We start from the raw sequence: 22,452 nt of genomic DNA, 5'->3' as shown, positions 1-22,452 counted from the left end.
CATCGTTCTGCATTGCAGCTTGTCAAAGACGCATCCTCGTCACTGTGTCTGAAAGCATGTTCACTCTCAGCTTCTAAAGACTCTCTTCACTATTTCTTTCTGAAGCTGGCTTACGTTTTATTTTCATGAAATGATAATAAATTTACCAAGCAAAACTGAAAAAAAAATCCTTTAAAAACTCCTTTGAAGCTTTTATTTACATAAAAATGTAGTTTTAAAACACAGCATAGTCATGGTGCTTTTACCAAAGCCTTTGTGTGTGTGTGTGTGTGTGTGTGTGTGTGTGTGTGTGTGTTATGTGTGTATGTGATTCATTCTGGTCATTTTCTGTAGGAGGAGTTCATTGACTGCAGTTGTTAAATTTAACAGATTTGGACATTTATATTACTTGCTAAAACAACTCACCCTTCAGAGTGTGTGTGCATTTAAAGCACAGCAAGCGCATGGCGACATTTTTCCAGATTTTTCATTGGCCATTTGATTTTTGTCCGATGTCTTATCTTTCACTTCTCTTTATTTTCATATATCATTTCCAAATTACAAAGTCATTTGCCTCTTTGGTGCCCATAGTTCATGGTAGGCCTGTGTGTGTTTGTGTATCTGTGTGTCTTTTTGTCTGTGTATCTGTGTGTCTGTCTGTGAACTGCATTCCTATTAAGCTACAAGCCTTTTGGGAAAAATCACAGGACTGTTTGAATGACACCTGTGAACATTATTTTTGGACTAAGAGAACTTGGAATCATCAGAATAAAATGAGGAACTATGGCTCCAATCAGAATCAACTGTCCAATCTATTCTTTCCTCTTAATGTTTGGAAAGTCTATAGGATAGTTAAGTATGTTGAGCAGGAACTTTTGAGCATTGTGTTAATATACAGGCCAGGTGGTCTGTCATTAAAAACTCCACAGCTACCTGCTAGGGTGGCCCCATGTGCCTTTTGACACAGAGCTGTCAATCTGCGGGGGTGGAGGTGGTCTCTGCTGTCCAGTGTCAGCCTCTATTCACAGGCTGCTGTGGCTACCAGAGCAGACAGGGTTGTTTTTAACCCTTCCTAGTCTTGACCCTGCACAGCCCTAACAGAAGCATCTACCAATATGACGTGTCACTCAGACAACAGAGTAGTCTGACCTTTGTCTTCCCATCAAACACTTCTCTTATTTAAGAATTGTAAAGGAGGCAGGGCAGTGGTGGTACACACCTTTAATCCCAGTACTTGGGTAGGTAGAGGCAGGTGGATAGCTGAGGTCGATGCTAGCCTGGTCTACAGCATGAGTTCCATGACAGTGTTCAGATTCTATAACAAGTGCTGTCTGTGAGAACAGTGACCTTAATATCTGAGAGTGTGACATTTCTCTTTATCTAATCCCTTACAAAGCGGTAGAAGATGAATGAGGGGAGCAGTATCCTACAGCAAGTAAAATACCCTTTTTTCAGACAATTGGTGCTTCCCAGTGAATGATAGAGATGGGGTTTTGGAGTGGGCCCTGTCTTCTCCTCCCTCCCTTTAGGATGTTCGTTCTCCTTTATAGGTGCATTTTGTCTTTTGGACTAGGAGTTGTAGATTCACGTTAGTACCACAGTTGAAATGCATGAACACATTTTTCCTCTGTGAACTATAATGTGCAGCAGTTAGGATGCTGTTGTTACATGCTTGCATAGTAAATATCAGGAAGGTTGTTGTGAGCTCCTTGCTCCCTTCTCTGCTTCTAAGCCTAAGATGGAATACTGTTTGGAGATTTTGTCCCTAAGGAATAATGAAAATACCACCTCATTTGACTAAACTATGCATCACTTTATGTCCCATATAGTAAATCTATACACACAATACACCAGACGCACCACTCAAATAGTACATGTACCACACACACTATAGACATACTGCATACCAGACACTACACATACCATAACATACCAGGCATGCCAGACACCATACACACTACACCAGATGTATTACACACACAAATAGTAGGTGTCCCCCACATCCACACAGCCTACCTACTAACCACATCGCACACCAGACACCACAAAAGCACACACTACTCTTGAAGGAAAGGATCTGCTTAACGTGTGAAAGATGAGATTGTTCCAGTATGCCTTTCAAAAACACTAGAAAGTACTCATCTCTTCTCAAATATCTACATGGCATTTTTCTCTGAAAATTTCATTTTTATGTATGAATTGCATGATGAATTAATATAGCCCAGGAGTAAAATATGGAAGCATGGGAAATACAGATAAAAAAAAAACAACAAAAAAAGATAAATGCTAGAGATGATGGTGATGATGATCGGTCTGAGCTACAAAACTCCCTTGAATTTGCAGCATGTTACTCCCTAACCCCTTGGCCTTAACCCTATGCATTCCATTGAGATCTGAGAAAGCGCCTTCCAAGGTTTCCGGCCTGTGGGAATAGCTTTTAAAGTCTCCCTGCTACCGAAGGTAACGAGAGAACATGATCAGAAGGAACAGGTTTTGACACAGCAAACAAACAAAAATCTTTAGAAGTGGACGTTTGGATGGACTGGAAAGATGGCTCAGTATTTCAGAGCATATATTGTTCTTTCAGAGGACCCAGGTTCAACTCCCAGCATTTCACAAGAGGCAGGTTATAAACGCTTGTAACTCCAGCTCTAGGGCCTTTTCAGACACCAGCCTTTTACAGTTAACTCTTAAGTCCTGTGTCAAGACCCTGGTGCCTTTTCTGGCCCACATGGGTGGCAGTGTGCCCAGTAGGTGGATGACAATCAAAGGGCCAGAACATGTTTGCTATTAAAGCTAACCAGAGTATCTATTTGGAGAAGCAGTAGGGGTCCGGTGACTGCTCAGAGAGGGTGAGAGTAGATCACACTGACTGCCGTGCGGAGGCACTTGAGAGCTGTCTCCTGGAAGTAGAGCTAGGGTTGCATCTGTACCCACTGCGTGCTTTCGAATATGGTAGTACAGTGTTTGCTGATTCCTGAAGCAGTGATTTGCAGCTAATGCTCACAATGAAATGGGACCAAGTGATAAATGAAAGTGGTTTAGATGCACATTTCTGCTTATGCATCTGCTTTGAAATGGCTACTCCTATTTTTTGGTCAGTTCACTTTTATGAATGTAGGCAATTTATTAATGTTTTCATCCCAAAATTAAATACCTTTGCCTTCAAGGTCCCCATTAACAAATAAAGAATGGAGATTTGGCTTTTAAGTGAAATAGAAGTAGAAGCTGTTATTTTTAAATGGTAATACCAAAAATAATGACCATTGATCACATTGTTGTTTTTAAGACACCTACGTTCTATATATTGAATTAAAACAGAAGTAGAAACAACTTTAATTTTAATTTTTTTCTTCACAATTTATTCATTATATATCCTGATTGAAGCCCCTCCCTCAACTCTCCCAGTCCCACTCTCCCTCCCTCTTCCCCCATGCCCTTCCCCGAGTCCACTGCAAGGGGGAGTTCTGCACTGTTGCAGTCTGTCTGTAGCTTGTTAGGTCTCCTCAGGACACCCTAGATCCTCTTCGCTGCCTGAACTGTGTACTGTCGTATGGTAGCTTTGTTGCTCACTGTTGTCTTAGCTAGACAGAAAAGCAACAAGAACTCTGAAAAGGGGAGAAACTGTTCAGATTGAGTCCAAGACAGAAACGGTCAAATCCTGGCATAGTTACATAGTCTACCTAACCACCCCGGAAAGACAAGAAGTTATGTGGTTTATACATTGCATTTCCTCGGTAAACGTAGCAGTGCTGCAGTAAACAGGCTGGGACACGAGTGATGAGCTCTGTGTGGTACAGTTGGGGCAATAATGTATTAGATCCTAGTGACTTCCCTTTTGGAGGCTGGCTAGCTCTTAACTGAACTTTACTATAGGTTTGTTTTTTTTGTTTTTTTTTTAGATTTACTTTTATGTAATATTTATGAGTATTTTGCCAGCATGTATGTCTGTATACCACATACATGCCTGGTACCCACAGAGGCAAGAGGAGAGCATTGGAGCCCCTGAAACTGGAATTACGGTTACATGATGGTTGTGACCATCATTCAAGGGCAAGGGCTCTTAATAATAAAACAGTGAGCCCACCTGAAATTTATTATAATACTCAGAATCTGGGAAGATAACGCTTATTCTAATCCTGTAGTGGATGGGTATGATCTTAAACAAAACGTGTTTAGTGTTTGTAGTATTGATGAACAGAAAATATGTAATTTCCTCTTGTTCATGGTATAGAACGAATACACTGTGTGGGGTGGGAGGGATTTAGAGCTATGCAGGCTGAGACCTTGCTGTCTGCATGCCTTCCTCCTTAAAAACAGAACAAGTGGTTAGGAGCACCCTGGTACAAAACAGAAAAAGAGGGCTGGCATGTGGGCTCAGTGAGGAAAGGTGCTTGCTATCAAGCTTAGGGAGCTGAGTGTCATCCCCAGGACTTAACACAAGAGGAGAGAACTAGCTCCCTCAAGTTATCCTGTGACTTCTCTGTGTGTCAGTGCTATGTGTGGTAGTTTTGCAGGAGTGACACACAGTCAGGGAAGGCTGTGCCAATGGAATCTTACTCACTTTGATTGAAGAAGGCTAAGCCTGCCAGGAAACAACAAGCATAATCTTCAAAGCTAGTAAAGAATTAGAGGGTGTGTTTGTGTTTGTGTATGTGTGTGTACACACACGTAGCTGTCTGTTCAGTGATTCTGACAGTCATGCTAACTTTAAAAGCTATCCCTCCATGGTTGGAGTAGCTTTCCCTCCAACTCCTTAAATTCCCAGATGGCCTGATGGTCACACACTGTGACGTGGCATCAGTGCCTGGGAAACAGCCCTGTCTTTGTTTCCTAAAGGTAACCCAGAAGTCTTGCTCTGTCGATTTTTTTTCCCTTTGGGTTTTTGAGACAAGGTCTTTCTATACAGTCCTGGCTGTCCTTCAGGAATTCCCTGTATAGAGCAGGATTTTTTCAAACTCACAAAGATTTCCTGCCACTGTCTCCAAAGTGCTGTGATTAAAGGTGTGTACTGGCACAGACGGCTTCTGTGGATTTCTTTTATGAAATAATAAGCCTGAAATAGACCTGAAATGGTAAAGGGGAGAACACCCACAAGCCCCTCTGGTATCGAAACATCTTGCAGCACACATTTTGTTGCAGTACCTCCCTAGGAGAGCTCCTTCTCTTTTGAGTAGTGCCCCCTTTGGGGAGGAAAACTCCATCATTGCATAGGTTCAGACACAGCTCTGTGGTCACTTCCACCAGGCCAACCAGTAGAAGTTTGTATGCATGAGTAGCTTCAGTATCTGAGAATTTCTTATTTGTTGGCGGAAAAGAGGAATTGGGTTTCATGTAAAAGTATGTACTCCACAAACTGATGTGGTCTGCCCCTGGAGTTCCTTTGGGTCAGTCCCATATGATGGAGGGCCCTGAGTCTGCTGCGGTAGGAGCTAAAATGAGCCCACACATGCTTAAATCGTAACCAATCTTCACAGTGTACTTGATGCGTACAGTAAGAGAGGGCGGTTCCTTTTATGAGTAGCAAAGTTGGGCAAAGATTGAAAAGACAGATTCAGGTGGACTGTGAAGTAACCTTCAGAAGCCTCACCACTGTACACTTACTCAGTAGGGCAGCACAAGGTGAAATTTCAGCTGCTGCCTCAGTATGTGCCTACAGTTGTAGGTTTTTTTTTAAAGATTTATGTATTTCATATATATTAGTGCTTTGTTTGCATGTACATCTATATGCCAAAAGAGGGCAATGGGTCCCATTATAGATGGTTGTGAGCCACCATGTGGTTGTTGGGAAGTGAACTCAGGACCTTTGGAAGAACAGTGAGTTCTGTTAACTGCTGAGCCATCTCTCCAGCCTGGCTTGGTTTCCTTTGTTTGTTTGTTGGACGGTATATGGATTATGAATGCCTAGGTCTCTGCCTTCAAGCAGTTTGATCAGAACCTTAGCAGTGGCGTATAGACATTGGGGATTTTCCTTCAAGGAAAGATGTCCATTAAAAGGGCACAGCTAGGTCTCTGTTTGGCATCTCTGAGTACCACACAGGCCATGTTTCTGCTGGCTCTTGACCCTTCGCATCCTCTGTCACAGGAGAGTTTACTTGTTCTAGAGCTTCACATAAATGGACACTGACATTATTTCTAAAGGCTTCTCAGCTGGTTTTCATGAGCTAGACTAAAGTGGAATGTCTAACCCTGAGAACTTCTGAGGCAAGGGGAAGAGTTTCTGGAAGTCACATATGAAGGTTATATGTAGTTAGGGGGGGGAAGCCTTATCCATTTAGCTGTTTCCTGTCACAGTTGTCCTTTTTTTAGGCTTATTAGATCGTCACTTCTAATTGCACTTCAATACTCCAGCCACCTGGCTGGGTAAGAACTAGTTGTCTTCTGTCCTACTGTGTATTCCAATGAAATAAAAGCTCCAGACTCAAACTCTTTTCCTCAGGTAACGTTGCTGCCTATGGCTATGCAGATAAGTAGCCCTGACTTTGCAGATGGAGCCAGAAAGGACTGAACATAGGTTCTGTTTAAGCTAAGTGATGAAGGGAGCAAGTGGGAAAATGAGTTCCCTGAACCTCAGTATAATTTCCTTGCTGTTGCAACATGTTTTAAAGACAGTAGAAGCTAGTGAAGATGTTTTATGGTGATATAAATTCCTAGAGTGATATTTGTTCCAGTTTCATCTGATTTTTGCACATAGGAAAATAATGTGTTGCTTTATTTTATATGGCACTGGCATCAAAAGAGCTTAGATTTAAGTAACTGAGTGAAATATGCCATAGGTTTATGTTTAGAGCAAGGATGCATAGATACAATTTGAAGAGCCGAGGCCACTGTTGCCAGCCAGGTGTCTGCAGATAGCCCAGCTGGGCTTGAGTAACTCAAAGGAGGGTTCAGAGAGATAGGTGTTCCTGCTCTGTTTGATTCCTGCAGGGTTAGCTTCAGCATTTATTGAGTATATTTAGTATTTCATGAAGGGTTGATTGTGTAGTTCCTTGAAATGAGTTACCTTCCTACAGACAACCCAGTAAAAACATTTCAAGACTTCTTGGTATCTCTTGCTACTGTAATGACTGTATAAACATTTCTCATTTAGTGAGGCTGATCATTTTAGTTCAGCAGTGGTAATGGTGCATCCACAGTGTGATAGAGTAGACCTGACAGGGCTCCAAAATTAAAGGATGTGGACTCATTTCCCCTAATGCTGAGAAAAAGCACTGGTTCCACCCTTTTTACCCCCTTATATGTCCACTTAACATAGTCTGTGCTAGATGATGCCATAGGCTCTACGGCTGAGGGGGAAACATGGAATGTGTCTTCACTTTGCCAGTGAGTGCAGGTGAGAAACACAAATGGAAGGAAAGATAGGTCTGAAGTGGTGAATGTCTGGGCACAGTGTGGTACATGCCTGTAATCCCAGCACTCAGCCAGCTGAGTTCAGGGCCAGGCTGGCCACAGAGCAAGTATCAGCCAGCCTTGTTTACATAGTGAGACCTTATTTCAAGAGATGAAAGAAATGTCTGAGACTGTTTCTCAATAGTAAAATAGCCAACTTTTCTTAGCTGTTTTAATATGTATATATAATAAACCTGGAAGTAATTTTCCTCTCCATGCTTAGCATATTAAAATTACTTTGTGTGTATAAATAACTTCCTGTATCTACAGCTTTCTAGTAGAAATTATATTAATGGTGGAAAATCATAATCTAGTGGCTGAAAAGTTGTGACATCCATTAAAATTGGGCAGACCCATTCATTGCTCAGGATTGTGATATAATAATGCCTTTGGCCTGCCTTGTACCCTCATTCTGACACAGGGAAAGTTGGCCTAGTTTCTAAGCTGTCTAAAAATGACATGAAATCTGAAATCCAGTTTTTGTGAGAGATCAAATAATCTAATTAGTAATAATTTCTATTTCTATTGTCTGGTGTGTGAGCTTATCATGTCTGTAGCATGAAAAACAAATTACGTTAGTGAACCCACCATGCACAGTCATCAGCAGAGTAGTTTTTAATGTTTTAACAAAATAAGACATTGAAATTGTCTGTCTGGTAGTACTAATTTATGGTGTTCCTTAAAAAGACTTTAAACACTGATCTTTGGTAAACTTAGAGATTCTCTGTTACATATATTATTTCTCTTTATTAGAAAATACTTTTAAGTTTTAAGATACCAAGAAAATGGAAATTTTTCATTTTGTAGGCATTATGTCAAATACAACATATTTTTCAATTCCCATCTTTTTGAAGGAAATACTACTCATGTAAATACCACAGACTTTATCAAATGTTGGAAAGTATCTAACAAAGTATTTGCATGCTCTAGTCCTTTGTGTCTGTCTGCCTTTTACATATGGACATATAAATGATGGACTCACCTGTCCTCTTCTTTCTTCCCCAGAGCATTAAGAAGAAACATTCAAACAAACAAGAGATGGGCACCTACCTGAGGTTTATTGTCTCCCGCATGAAGGAGCGGGTGAGTGTTTTCTCTGGCTCCTTGCACTGTGGCTTTTGCAGTGGGATCCATGGAAACTTCTGCTGCCATATTTGGCTGTGGTCTAGTTGGTTTCCAAGACAATAGGTCCCCCAGACTGGACTTAAATGTGTGACCCTCTTGCCTCTGCTTCCTCAGTCCCGGGAGTAGAGGCCTAGGCAACCAAATTTGTCTGCTGTTATATTCATTTTCCATGACAAATGTGTTTGTGTTGGACTGGACTTTGCTTTTTGCTTTGTATTTGTGTATGACATAAGCATTTTACTGGTTGCTTTCAATTAAAACATTTTAAAAATTATAACAGTGAACATTTGCACTAGTTATTGCTATTTAAAATGAAATGCTCTTTTTCAAATAGCTGTTCTGTCCAACCTTGAAGAATGCCACATTACATTAACTATACACATTCTCCATGAACTATAAAGCACATCTTGTAAGATTATAAGATATTGTCAGTTTTAGGAATTGGTATTTTACATGTCCCTTTATGTATTTAATGACCTTTTAGGCTATAGACCTTAATAAAAAAGGAAAGGACAGTAAGCATCCGATGTACCGGAGGCTGGTCCATTCAGCTGTTGACGTCCCTACCATACAAGAGGTAACTTGGCTCCTTTACTTCCACTTCCGCGTGTCTTTCACTGCCAGGTTAGAGGGTAAGTAGCAGCATGCGCAATGGTGGTGGCCGTGGTATCATGGTATACCATGTATTTTGCCACTGTTCCTGCTGACTGACACATTCCTGCTTATAAATGTCACATGTAAATTTTGAAAGGCCTGGCTTTCAGCCACAGCTTATGGTATTTGTTGATTACAGGAAACCCCTTCTGACCTGGGCAACTTGACAGTTTATATGTAAAGTATTGATGTGTGAGCATGACTTTGTACTTTAGCAGTGTCCTTGGGGATTTCAGCTAAAACTTAGGGTATAGAATAGATTTAGTGTTTGGGAAAGCATAAAAGGAATAAAATTAGGATTAAAGCTAGAAGTAGTAATTCTTAGATCTTTGAGAATTGCAAATAGTGAATTTTCACCATATTTATCTTCTTCCCTAACTCCTTCTAGATCCAACCTTTTTCTCTGCACATCCAACTTTATATCCTTTTTTTAAAATCTATCAAATCTAATTTGTGCTGCCATATATCCCAGAATTTGTTCTTGTCTTTGTGCTACATTATAGGGTTTGATGATCTAAGGACCCAGCCCCACTCCCCACCCTGTGCTTGGGCTCCTATAGCCTCTTCCTGCCAAAATCCTCTAGACCCCACTGCCATCATCCCTCCTATGAAGGCTTTTGGATCCTGCTAGGCTCTCTGTGAATGGAGCTGATGCTATCTGGTTTGATGCTTTCACCTTGTGTAATATCAGCAGAAGTCCTGTAAGGACAATTAACAGAAAGACAAGATTTTTATGAACTTACCAGTTTGCAATCCTGTTTAAAATCTAAAATATGAATCATGGTTCAGAGCAGGACTCAGTAGGAGGTGCTTTGAGGGGGTGCTGTGGCTGGGTACTTAGCTGGGCAAGCCCCTGACCAGGTCCAGTGCCTGGTGTAGTAGCCCAGCTCCACAGAGGCGGGACCTCAGGGAGGAGCGTCATTCTGTGTGGGCTATATAGGTAACAACCTAGGGGAAATGGAAATTTTCAATGAAGAATGGGCAGTTGAACTACACAGGAAAGAAGCCTCAGGAGCCAAGAGGTGGGACATATGGGAGGTGTATGGGCACAGTATTCCTTAGAGGCTCAGAGGCTATTTTTGCTATTTCCAGGTAACTTAGCTATACCCCTGCAAGTCCTTCTATAATCCTCTTTGCCACCAAAGGCTGAGATATAAAGAATTCATTGAAGGAAGTCCTTTCCTTTTTCTTGCTAATGTAGAGAAAGCGAGGAACTCCTGAGACTTCACTGCAAACTAGTGCCTGGTCCAGCTCAGAATTACATCTTAGAGGTTTGGTGACCATTGTGGAGGCTAAAGGCTCAATTTTTTAGCCTTTATCCAGCTGTTAGGAAGATGGCAGGCATGTGTGGCCCTACTCTCCTATTGGCAAAGCTCAGCAACAGCTGCCACCACCACTGCAGATGAGGTGTGACAGCGGTGAAGTCCACTGAGGGACGTCCACAGGGTGGCTGCAGTGCTCCCTGTGGCCTTGTCACTTCTGGTGGGGGCAGCAGAAGGATTCCTGATGTCATCTGGGCAGATTCTGTTGTGTCCTCTTTTCAAGTCCTGTCACTCACAGCACATCTGTCCTTCTGTCTTTACCCCTGCAGAAGGTGAATGAGGGGAAGTACCGGAGTTATGAGGAATTCAAGGCTGATGCACAGCTGCTTCTCCACAACACAGTGATCTTCTATGGAGGTTCCGTCCTTTTTCTTTTTGTATACAGTTCGAGAATATTAAATTCCACATTGAGAATACCTGTCACAGTTCCTTGTAATTAACACGAGTAATGTGCTGGAATTGAAACTGAAGGCTGCTTGCTGGTGTGGCTTTTGGAGGTGGTGGCTAGTGCCCTGTGCAGGGAAAGCATTCTTTTGACCATTTTTTTTTTTTCTGGTGCTGAGGCTCTAGCCTACACACTGTACTGCTGAGCTACATCCTCAGTAGAATGTTGTATTTCCATCCACATGCGTTATTTTAGCTAACAGGGTTTTTGCAGGCACTTCATTTAATTCTGATATTTTCCCTCCAAGATCTCATTCTCTAAGATGAGAGATCACTCTCTATCTAGAGAATTAGTGATTATGTTGTATGCGAAATGAAAGTTGCCCTGTGGAACTTTTTTTCCCACCAGAACATTATATAAAATGTGTGTTTTGAGATGAATGTGTTTCCTTTGGGTAAGTTGAAATAGGTGACAGGAGAGTTATTTGACTTGATGGTGGAAGTTTCTAAAGTACTGATGACAGGTTGTTTATCTTCATTTACAGCAGACAGTGAGCAAGCGGACATTGCAAGGATGTTATATAAAGACACGTGTCATGAGGTATTTACTATTCATTCCTAATTAAACTTTTGCTATAATCCCAATTTTAAGGCTTCTGCCCTTCATTGCTTCATTTTAATTATGGCATTTCCTTTGAATGTAATTTGATTTTTATGGTTGGCATACATGGAACGTAAGTAAATAAAATATTTCTGGAAAAACTTATGAAAGACATTACTTTCAGAAGTAACTTTCAAGCATTGCTAGTTGCTAATGTGAGGTGTTGGTGAGCTGGTGAGATGTGGACAAGCTGTGTTCTGCAACCAGAGCCACATCTTGAGACATGGGTTCACATGGGCCACCTACCAGGGCTCATGGGCACATCCAGTTAAGGCAGAGAGCAGTTTATATGCATATATAAGCCAAACATCTGAAACTTCTGTTTTTGAAAAAAATTCTTATATAAAGAGTTTAATTTCTTCAGCTTATTTCAAATTTGACTTTTCCTTTTTTAATTATTAAACAAAATCTTATTGACTATCTACAGTGTTAGAAGGAGTGAAGTAGTGATGCAGGTATAGAATAAAGGGTATGGAGAGCTATCTTCTGAAGACGGGCTGACAACAGGAAAGCAGACGAGTAGTTTGTACAGTTATGAAGCAAACACTGCTAGCTGTTGATGGCAGTGGGCACAGCAAAGGAAGGGGTACTGTCACCCTTGTGAGTAGCAGAGTCCAACTATGGCAGGACCGTCTGCCATACTGAGGGATCTCGATTAAGTAAGGCTGAGATGCACCCTGTCATCCCACGCAGCTGCGTCCCTGTGCCGTGTGGTTCACACCGTTGCTTTGCTTTTCAGCTGGATGAGCTGCAGCTTTGCAAGAACTGCTTCTATCTGTCAAACGCACGGCCCGACAACTGGTTCTGCTATCCTTGCGTATGTGGAATTTTGTGATTTTCGTTGATAGAGAACTGTTTGGACCACATTTATTTCCTGTTTACTTAGGGATGATAATACCTGTGAAATATATTTCTTTATATCACATAGTACATGTGATCATCATGAATATGTACAACTGAAACATGAGAAAATAACAATAATTATGTTTCAGTTTAAATTTCAAATAAAGCACTTAGTAAGACCATGTACTGGGTCCCTTGATAAACAGGAGAGTGAGTCTTTGCTTTTCCTCTCATTTTCAACAAGAAACCTGTGGCTTTGCCTATATCTATAGCTCCATCACTTCCTATGCAATGGCAAAGAGCCTCTGGGTGTTTGAGAATGGTATCCCCAGTGATACTGACATCAGGCAGGCTCAGGAGACCTCACAATCAGAACAGTCTCTGGGCCTAAAATTCCCCCCTATCTAACAAATATCCAAGTGACACTGGACATAGGAGCAAAGTCAGTACACTCTGTCACCACTATCATGCCCAGAGCTTTTTGGCTCTAGAGGTGACCTTATCCCAATTTCTGCCTCATCTCAGAAATAGTCTATAATTCTATTTTCTCTTAAACATATGCATTGTTGGTACTTTTCTTGATGTCAAAAGAAAAAATAAACACTTGTATATGCTTCATACTTAAAAGGAAATATTATCTAATGGATTATGTCTTATTCAATTCATGCTTCTTTACTTAAGTAGTTCAATGTTAAAAGAAATAACATTTCATTTTCAGATACCTAATCATGAGCTGGTTTGGGCTAAAATGAAAGGTTTTGGGTTTTGGCCAGCCAAAGTCATGCAGAAAGAAGACAATCAAGTTGATGTTCGCTTCTTTGGCCATCACCACCAGAGGTAATTCCCAGACTCATGCCATAGCCAGAGCTACACTCATGACTGCGCAGGTGACTACTGTTAGAGACAGGGAGTTCTGTGCTCGTTTCAAATTCAGCATATATCTACCACTAGTAATAATTTATGTGAGTTTTCCAGTATTATTGTAAACAGAACATTTCAGCAGGATGCTTGGTCCTCAGGTGCAGAGCAAACTTGTACTAAGATTGTACCCGTCATGCAGGGTATGGGAGGGTCCTCAGGCACGGCTGCTCACTATAAAGATGTATAGGTATTTGAGTCTGCTCCATGATCCTATTAATAGGCAAAAACCAATTAATTTGGGATAATAGAATCAGTCTAAAAAATGTGGGCAAACACAGTGAGTGTGGAGGAGAGGGACAGCACACATCATCTCCACTCCCGGCATGAGTTTGTAAAGCTTAAAAATTTACATATGTGGATACATGAAATGTATGTGTTCCAAACAAAGAAGCTGACTATAAAATTACTTCACATATTTCATAGGAAGATACCAACCTATAGGATAACACACTACTGTTGTCACTGTGAATTAAGGCCCTAGCAACACTGAACATTAAAAGTTAGGATGTTAACAGTATTGTCCTAAGTCTTGTCACCATTAGTTTATTTGGATTAGAAAGGTGAATTCAGCATTTTGAGTTTTCCCATAGGGCTCAGATCAAAGAACCCAGTAATAAAGCCAGAAAAGATTCCTCTTACATAGATATTAAAGGAATGGAGTCGTGCTAACAGTCAGCCATGTATGTGCTCTGAATGTCTCCTTAGGGCCCAGAGTCTTGGGCAGAGAGGTCAGTCATATGCAAGAAGCTTTGAAACAAAGGACTGTGCTTCCCCCCGTTTATTGTTTATTTTATGTAACTTGTGAATACTTCAGATATTTTGTTTTCTCACTCATGTAGACACACTTAGCAGACATAAAGTAATGACACAATGAACAATTTTAATATATGAACATTTTAGCTTGATGAAGACGTAAGTTTTATTATTACAGCTTTGCACATCATATCTAGCAGGTTTCCAGCTCTCACGGGGGTGGGGGGTATAGTGCACATGCCAGTGGAGTCAGTCAGTGTCTGTCAATGTGTGTCCAAGTCTCTGCATTGATTTCTAGTGACTGCTATCCAGACACACTGGCCAGGCCCCCTGGGCTTTAGGAAAGCTGGGCCTCACTCCTCATGCAAGCTGCATACAGATGTAAGCATAGCTCCTAGCTTGTAGTGTGGCAGTGAGCAGAGTGAGAAGAATGAGGAGGAGAACCTTTTCAACTCTCACATGGACAGGCCTCTCCATAGACTTACTATTCTATCATGTAATGCAGAATCATTGATCCAGATAGAATATAACATGAGTGATTGCTCAGAACACAGAGGAACAGTTCCATCTTATTAAAAGTATTTGATGTCTTGAAAATAAACAGAAAGTAAACATGACTTAAGCACCAAAAGAATATGGCTCACGAGGAGGCACTAGTTGCTAGTTCTGAGGAATGTGCTTTTGACAGTATATTGCTTTACATATAGGAGACAGAAAAAGTAAAGCAAATGATTTCGGACTCCTCCTCCTAGACTATGAGACTGATTTTGCTTAGTGGAGAAGCCAGTTGTTGCCTGACACATGGGGCCTCTGTAGTGGGCCAGTCATCTTCCTTAAGGCAGACAGACCTTTTTGCTATAAATTTCTGGAGATGGCATAAGCCTAGTTGGGAGCCAGCAAGAAAGATGCTGGATAATGTGGAGTCAGTAGTAAGTCACAGAATCGGTTTACACATCTTGACCTTATTATTGAACTAGCCTTACATTGCAGGACATGTGTACTTTTGGCTCAGGGTACCCAATGTTTACTTAAACTGAAACCTATGCATAAAAATGTTTTAAGTTATTTTGAGAATGTGAGGGCAGGAACATCCATCCTGGGGGGTGACCAGCCCACTGTGCACACTTTGTCACAGAACCCTCACTGCAGGAACTCACTTTTATGCTTTTGACTGGCCCTGTGCAACAGGAGCACATGACTTCCATGTTCTATATCACCTTTGCCTCCTGTCATCTCTTTAGCTCAGTCATAAAGGCAGAGGCACCATGTGTCAGGAACATGTGTCAGGTACTTCCAGTTCGCAGTCTCTGTGTGTATGCGTGCGCGTGCTGCTGCATGGGTACACATGCATGTTTGTGTGCCCGTTTTGAAAACTTTGTGCATTTTGAAATGGGTCCATAATGCTGATCAGCATAGAGCTAGGTGGGTCCTGCTAGCTTACATTTACCTAAGACAATAGATAACACTTTTTTAAAAAAAATGTCTCTATGAACAGTGGCAAGCTGAGCTGACTAAAGAGGACTGTGAGGGGGTCACTGTGTCCAGGGAACTGGCTCCTCGCCTTCTGTCTGCTGGCTAAGAGTTTGTCAAGCTCTGAGGGTCAGCCTTTGTCAAGTCGTTGCAGATACTCTTTACAGTAGGCAGAGTGCACAGCACGCTCTTAACCGTCCTCAGCACTGTTACTGTTTCTACCTCCACCTCCCAATGCTCCCACAGGGCCTGGATCCCTTCTGAAAACATTCAGGATATCACGGTCAATGTTCACCGGCTGCATGTGAAGCGCAGCATGGGCTGGAAAAAGGCCTGTGATGAGCTGGAACTGCATCAGCGGTTCCTCCGAGAAGGAAGGTTCTGGAAGTCTAAGAATGAGGACCGAGGTGAGGAAGAGGCAGAATCCAGTATCTCCTCCACCAGCAATGAACAGGTGAGGCACCACTGTCTCGGTAAGGTCCTGCTCATTCTGATTTTTCAATGCAGAAATCTCCATGTTTACTCCTCACTGTCATAAACAGGTTTTGACATCTTCTTTCCCTTTCCTACAAACATGTGTAAAGTTCTCTGCACAAGTAACCAAACCAGTGCAAAGATGTGAGTGGGTAGAAGCGACTTGGAGCCTGACCCGGCCAGTGGGAGGAGAGTAAGTGCGCTGCTCGGTTCTGCAGGTCCACTGGCTTTCACCAGCAATCCACAGCAATAACGACGCAGGTGGCTGCTGAGTGGACGGAAGGACTCCCTTCTCTCCTGCGGGCCACTACAAGTATTTTCAGCACAGAGGTATTTCCTAGTGTGCCAAATAATAAGATATTACTTTTATAATGCCCACAGCTGAAGGTCACTCAAGAACCAAGAGCAAAGAAAGGACGACGTAATCAGAGTGTGGAGCCCAAAAAGGAAGTAAGTTGCCCACCTCACAGTGTCCAGGTGGCAATCGAAAGAGGAAAGAGTCTCAAAGTACGCTCAAGACAGACAAGTAATACCCGTCAAGTTAAGGCCCAGTCTCCCGACTCCTGTCGTTGTGGACTGCTGCTCGACCAGCACGCGAGTGCACAGTCTCCGTCCCCAGTAAGCAGCCGTGGAGCAGAGTCCGGGGAGCAAGCAGGGTGCTGCTGCGTTTCCCGAGAACCTGGTGTTTTTCATGGCATTGTGTAACAGAGCAATTGTCTGACAAACCAGTCATGCCAGCACTAAAACAAGGAGACCGTGGTCAAGCTTTCTTTTTTGTATGAACCAAGCATTTGTAAAATTGTAAATCTGGGTACATGCCAGACAGATTTCAGTAAGGTGTGACTTAGGACTCTAGGAAATGACTATAAGATGATAATGATTCTATATTTTACAAATTAAAAACTTTAGTTTACTTTAAAAGTTAAGATCCATCATGTTAATATATAGGGAAATTATAAATGAAATTTTTGTTTAGAATTTTCTTAAGCTATTAATTGTGTAATTTTTCATTCACTGGATGGGTTTGGGGAGGATTTATTTGTGATCAAATATATCAAGACACCAGATTAATTACCTGCTTGGTAACTGCAGTTTGTGTGTGTGTGTGTGGGGGGGGCATGCAGTGAATTTTTATCTTAATTGAGTTGGGGGGAGTCATATTGTCCTGTTTTGCTTCTTTAGGAACCAGAGCCAGAAACAGAAGCAGTAAGTTCCAGCCAGGAAATCCCCACAATGCCTCAGCCAATTGAGAAGGTGTCTGTGTCAACCCAGACCAAGAAGTTAAGTGCCTCTTCCCCAAGGATGCTGCATCGAAGCACCCAGACGACTAGCGATGGCGTCTGTCAGAGCATGTGCCACGACAAATACACCAAAATTTTTAATGACTTTAAAGACAGAATGAAGTCGGACCACAAACGTGAAACAGAAAGAGTGGTCCGCGAAGCGCTGGAAAAGGTGGGGCTGCGCATTGCTGGGGGGCGGTAGAGAGTGGAACAGCTTCTCACAGGAGCGCCTGGGCCAATATTCCTTATAGTGTTATCATTAGTAACACTTTCTTGCTAACAGCTTTTGTGTGTGCTGAAATAGTGGGAACAGAGCCTAATCCCAGTAGTAAGGCTTTGCTTATGTGCTGTCTTGTCTGTCACTGTCTTCATTTCAGTTGCGTTCTGAAATGGAAGAAGAAAAAAGACAAGCTGTAAATAAAGCTGTAACCAACATGCAGGGTGAGATGGACAGAAAGTGTAAGCAGGTGAAGGAAAAGTGTAAGGAAGAGTTTGTAGAGGAGATCAAGAAGCTAGCAACACAGCACAAGCAGCTCATTTCCCAGACCAAGAAGAAGCAGTGGGTGAGTAGTGCACCGCCCCCGCTGCTCCTGGGGTGCCGCCTGCTGTGGTGAGGTCAGCTCAGGGAGAGGCCCACTGCACAGACAGTCCCCTAAAAGAGTAACTGTGGCTCCAAAACATCCAGGGATGTCTGGAAACCCCTCATGGACAGAACACTGCTGTTGCAGTCACTGCAACTTCTCCAGCAGTACAGACACTGTGTTGTGCAGGGTGTCTCTATCAACTTTGACCTGGGACATTTAATACTGTCCAAACTGAAGGGCCTCAGATGCATCCTAACGGCCGGTGTCCCTGGACCGGATGCCTGGGTTGTGGTAGTTTACAGAAATTGCTTCCTCTTGCTCATAGTAAGAGCATGCTGTTCCTTGGCAAGCACCCTCCCTTCAGCCTGACTGCAAGTGTCACTGAGTCCTGTTTCTAAGTCTTTCCTCCCCTTGAGCTAGAGCCCTGCACTGCTTTCTCAGCCCCATATCCCTGAGGGAACTGCTGCTGGGAACAATTCCCCCTTAAGCTCCTAACTTGCTTTCAATTTAGAGGATATTCCATAAAGCATTGCACAGTAATCCCCCCTTTTACCCAGCTCCTATTATGAAGATTCTGTAAATATAGGTAACGTTCTCATGAAGTATATGGTAAGAAAAAATTGTTATAAAGACTTAGCAAGAGTGACAAGGGCATCTGAGCACATAGGCAGAAGCCTGTGTAGACAGCTTGGTGAGAGCTGCTGGCTAAGGACACAGCTGAGTGTTAGGTGTGGTCAAGCAAGCCTCAGAAGGCCTAGACACCATGCTGGCAATTCTGTCTTACAGAAGACACTAGATTTATTGAAGACATGACTGTATGCTCACAGAAAGTCAGGAGGAAATGAGAAGAGGGCCTGTTGGCGGACTGCAGCTATGCTTCTTAGCTGTCACAGGCAGGAGCACTGTGTGCTTCTGACCTTTTAGACAAGGCATTTGAAGGCTTCTGACATTGACTATTGATAAAGCCCCAGTGAGAGGTGGGGTCATCCTAAGCCAGGATCCAAACCCCTCGCTTTCTGCTTAGAATGTTTTCTTCCACCACTGTAAGAGATAGTACAGGGCAACAGATCAGAACACACACAAATGCCAGATGTCATGAGATAGGAACTGAAGAGTCAGGTGCATGCTGGGAAACCTGGGTCCTCCAAGAGTATCTGTAGGGAAAAGGATGAGGGCAGGGCAGTTAAGGAGACCGGGAAGTGAAATAAACAAGTTTAGCCTGTAGTCACACAGCCAAGATTTAAATTCTGACCTGAGTGACTTACCCAAGTGCCCTTCTACCTTCCCAGCAATAATATGTCAGGAGCTGCCATTGTTGATGCAGCAAAATCACAAAACTCAAAATACTAATTTTGACAGCTAAGAAAACAAATAGGTAGCCGAGAAGAAAACTGGAAGGTTGAGTTACCAGCCCAGTGTAGGAGAGTGTTCTGGGTCCTCCTCTGAGAATCTTGGCCACTGTCAGCCCGGGTCCAGAGGACCGCTGTAGGTTTGTGGGTTGTAAGCACAGCCAGTTGCCCTTGCGCTCCCATGCTCCTTGCAGGTATCTACAACAGAAGCCCAAGGAAGAACTTCCCCTTCATTTTGTCTTCCATCTCTAACAGTCTGGCCTTAGCCCTAGGTCTCTTTGGCCTAGCTGTCTGTGGTGGGAACTTTTACTGAAAGATAGGGCTAGAAAAGGTATCTCCAGGCCTGTGTGTGGCTCTACATTATTGCTGTGATTCCTAAAACATAGGAGGCACTTCATTTAACCTCAAGTACCCCCACCCCAAATGAATGTCCAAATGAGGCAGGGATGGAGACCAGAGCGCTGGCTGTCAATCATAAGTATGTAGTAGAGGGATGTGGTGTGTGGGAGAACAGAACTGCAGATGCCTTCCTTGAGGAGTCAGATCTGGTCAAGAACATGAGGGAAGAGCTGCATGAGGGGAGGAACATTTGATGCTGGAGCTGGGGGAATGAGCCTGTAGCGGCCCGGGTCGATGCAGTGTTGGGAAGACGCCTGAGCCCCCACGCCATGGGTTTCTGGCCTTCCACATAAAATATTCGGTGCCCATTGCGTCTGTGGGCTAGCCTGAGCCAGAGAGAGCTTTGCAAGCCTTAGAAGCATAGCGGGCCCCGAGCCGTCCTCCAGTCTCATGTGTGCCTCCTTCCCTGCAGTGCTACAACTGTGAGGAGGAGGCCATGTACCACTGCTGCTGGAACACGTCCTACTGCTCCATCAAGTGCCAGCAGGAGCACTGGCACGCAGAGCACAAGCGCACCTGCCGACGGAAGAGATGAGCCTGCCTGCCGCCCTCACACGCAGCAGTTTTTGTTTCCAAGAAGCCAAAATTGTTTAGAATTTGCTTCCCATTTTGCACCAGCCTTTAAACACTTTTCGTGGTGAAATTTTGCACAGTAGTTTAAATCTTTTGTTAATGCTCCTCCGGCATTTTCCGGGGGCTGAAGTAACATCAATGGAGGGTATTACTCTAAATAAATTCTAATTGAGGATTTGTTGCATTTTCAGCAAATTTTAAAACATTTTTAGGTTTTACAGAGATTTTAACCTTTAAACAACAGATCTTAAAAAAAAATAGAAAAAAAACAACAGGTGAATACGAGTGAGTCTAACAGAGACAGAACAGAGCTGAATGTAAGAGCGACAGATGCTTCAGAAGAAAACAGACTACCTGGCCGTGACCTTGCTGAGCTGGTTTTGCGCAGCTTGCTCACTGTCCACAGGCACTGCCTGTGGCCGTGCTGGCGGCATGTGATTGAATATAGGGAACAGGGTTGACACAGCAGGGCTAGCCCTGCATATTTTCTCTTAAATATTTCCCAATTGTGTTTTCATTATTTCTTTTCAATATATAACTTTTATAACAAATTATTAGCTTTGATCTTGTAGTTTAAAATTGCAGGGAAAATGGGGTAATCTTTTACTGAGCTGGATCTTAGAGAAAAATGAATATTTAAATTTTAAAGTTTGCACATTTCATCTTTGTCCTGACATGAGTGCTTGTAACAAAATCAGCAGCATAAACAAAAATCAAAGCCAAAAACTACCTGTACTCAGACCGTGGAGTTACAGCTGAGGCATACGAGTTTCTTAACTGAGCCCCTCCCTCCCCGGTGCCACCCTAACCTCCCCCGTCCCCTCTCGTGGATTACTACTCAGAGAGAGAAAGCACTTAATGTGTCACAGAAGCCGCTGTGTTATAGGGAAGGGTCATTGCTACTAACGAACTCCATCACTGTACACAGTGAATAATGCATGTTACTTTTCTTGTATTAAAGATAACGTGATTTGTACAAAGTCTGTATTTTGCGGGATGTCTGGTTAAGAAGCATTACTGGTAGGAATGGATCGATAGTTGAATAACATTTTTTATATACATAGATATATAAAAGACAACCAGGAAAATTAAATTTCTTTAAAACTATCTCACAGTTAGTTTTTCTTTTTTCTCCAAGACCGATCATAGACCAAACCAAATTCCTACTTTATCCTTTAGTTATTCTTTTTTTGAGGTTAGAGAAATGATTTGTAAATATTTATTTAGACCTTTGATATTTATTAAAGCAATTACTTACAACAGAAGTGAAAGAGTCGGGAGAAAAGCCTTTAAGACAGTTTTCTCCGGTCCATCAGGGTCACTCTAAAGATGAAAGTAAGGAGTTGTCTGTGACTCCCGCACCTGGCGTCGGTGCTGTTGCAGACGGTGGTAACTGCTGCCAAACGGAGCGCGCTCTTTGTACAGACCACCAGTAGCCCGTCACCTCCTCCCAGGCTACGCAGTCACTGCAGTAGCTTGGCACCTCCTCTCCCTCCTCGCTGCCACAGAACCATCATTGCTGCTGCGCTGCCCTAACAAGGACACTTAAGAGTCTTTGATTGTTTTCAGGTTTTCAAACTTCGATCCACCCCTGTGAAAGCAAGTTGTTGTGGGAATATTTTTGGTGTAAAATCATTCCAGAGTATGTACTATTTACCTGATAGCTGCATGAAAGTGAGGTTCCTGTTACTTTGGCTTCTTGTCTCTGTCAACACGGCTGCACATTTCCAAGTTACTACAGTGTGAAAACTGTGTGTTAAAAAAAAAAAAAAAGCAATTAAAAAAAGAGATCGTGGCCTGGTTTTGTAAAAGTTTTAGGTAAAATTACAATTGATTGTTTTAGGAATCATTAAAAATTTTCTGCAATCATAAAGCTCTATCAAAGTGTTGAGTTTAGCCACTCTGCACATTGTAAGTACCCATCGTGGCTGTCCAGTTCTATGATGCATTCTGGCATTTTGTAAGCTGCTCTGACTAGCAATATATAGATTTCATTTACTGTGTTAACATTGGTTAATAAATGTATTTAAAAAAAAAAAAAAACTCTGGTCAATAATCTGCTTTAGTCCAGTGTCCTGTTGCAGACACAACTCAGCTACACCTAAGGGTGGGTCAGGAGCTGTGTGCAGCTTGTGGTGACCATGAGCCAGTGTAGGAGCTGGTTAAGAGCACATGTGTTTGATCCCACAGGACAGCTCACAAGCATCTGTAACTTCTGGCTTCTGCAGGCACCGGGCATGCCGTTGGGGCACACACTATGCAGGCAACTCGTTCACACACATAAATGTA

At 42.6% G+C, this 22,452-nt stretch overlaps 1 protein-coding gene across 18 annotated transcripts in view; it reads left to right on the top strand.

Annotated features, from left to right (window-relative positions):
• The window catches only part of Zmynd11 (zinc finger MYND-type containing 11), a 94,014-nt gene extending 71,808 nt beyond the window's left edge, over positions 1–22,206 (top strand). For 12 of the 18 annotated variants that reach the window (XM_060372599.1, XM_060372597.1, XM_021642041.2 and 9 more), the window contains 11 exons: positions 8,374–8,451; positions 8,978–9,070; positions 10,739–10,826; positions 11,399–11,454; positions 12,254–12,331; positions 13,076–13,194; positions 15,748–15,955; positions 16,357–16,593; positions 17,158–17,430; positions 17,636–17,821; positions 20,003–22,206. In XM_060372599.1, the coding sequence (XP_060228582.1) occupies positions 8,374–8,451; positions 8,978–9,070; positions 10,739–10,826; positions 11,399–11,454; positions 12,254–12,331; positions 13,076–13,194; positions 15,748–15,955; positions 16,357–16,593; positions 17,158–17,430; positions 17,636–17,821; positions 20,003–20,125 (1,539 nt within the window). In that variant the 3' untranslated portion in view covers positions 20,126–22,206. The remainder of the gene's footprint in view (positions 1–8,373; positions 8,452–8,977; positions 9,071–10,738; positions 10,827–11,398; positions 11,455–12,253; positions 12,332–13,075; positions 13,195–15,747; positions 15,956–16,356; positions 16,594–17,157; positions 17,431–17,635; positions 17,822–20,002) is intronic. The other 6 variants (XM_060372605.1, XM_060372607.1, XM_060372603.1 and 3 more) reach the window with 3 other exon arrangements.
• The last annotated feature ends 246 nt before the right edge of the window (positions 22,207–22,452 follow it).

Source organism: Meriones unguiculatus, chromosome 19 (genome assembly GCF_030254825.1).
Source record: "Meriones unguiculatus strain TT.TT164.6M chromosome 19, Bangor_MerUng_6.1, whole genome shotgun sequence".
In the NCBI taxonomy this organism is placed as follows: Eukaryota; Metazoa; Chordata; class Mammalia; order Rodentia; family Muridae; genus Meriones; species Meriones unguiculatus.
The sequence above is the reverse complement of the archived record's forward strand: the minus strand, read 5'-3'. Positions and strand labels throughout refer to the sequence as shown.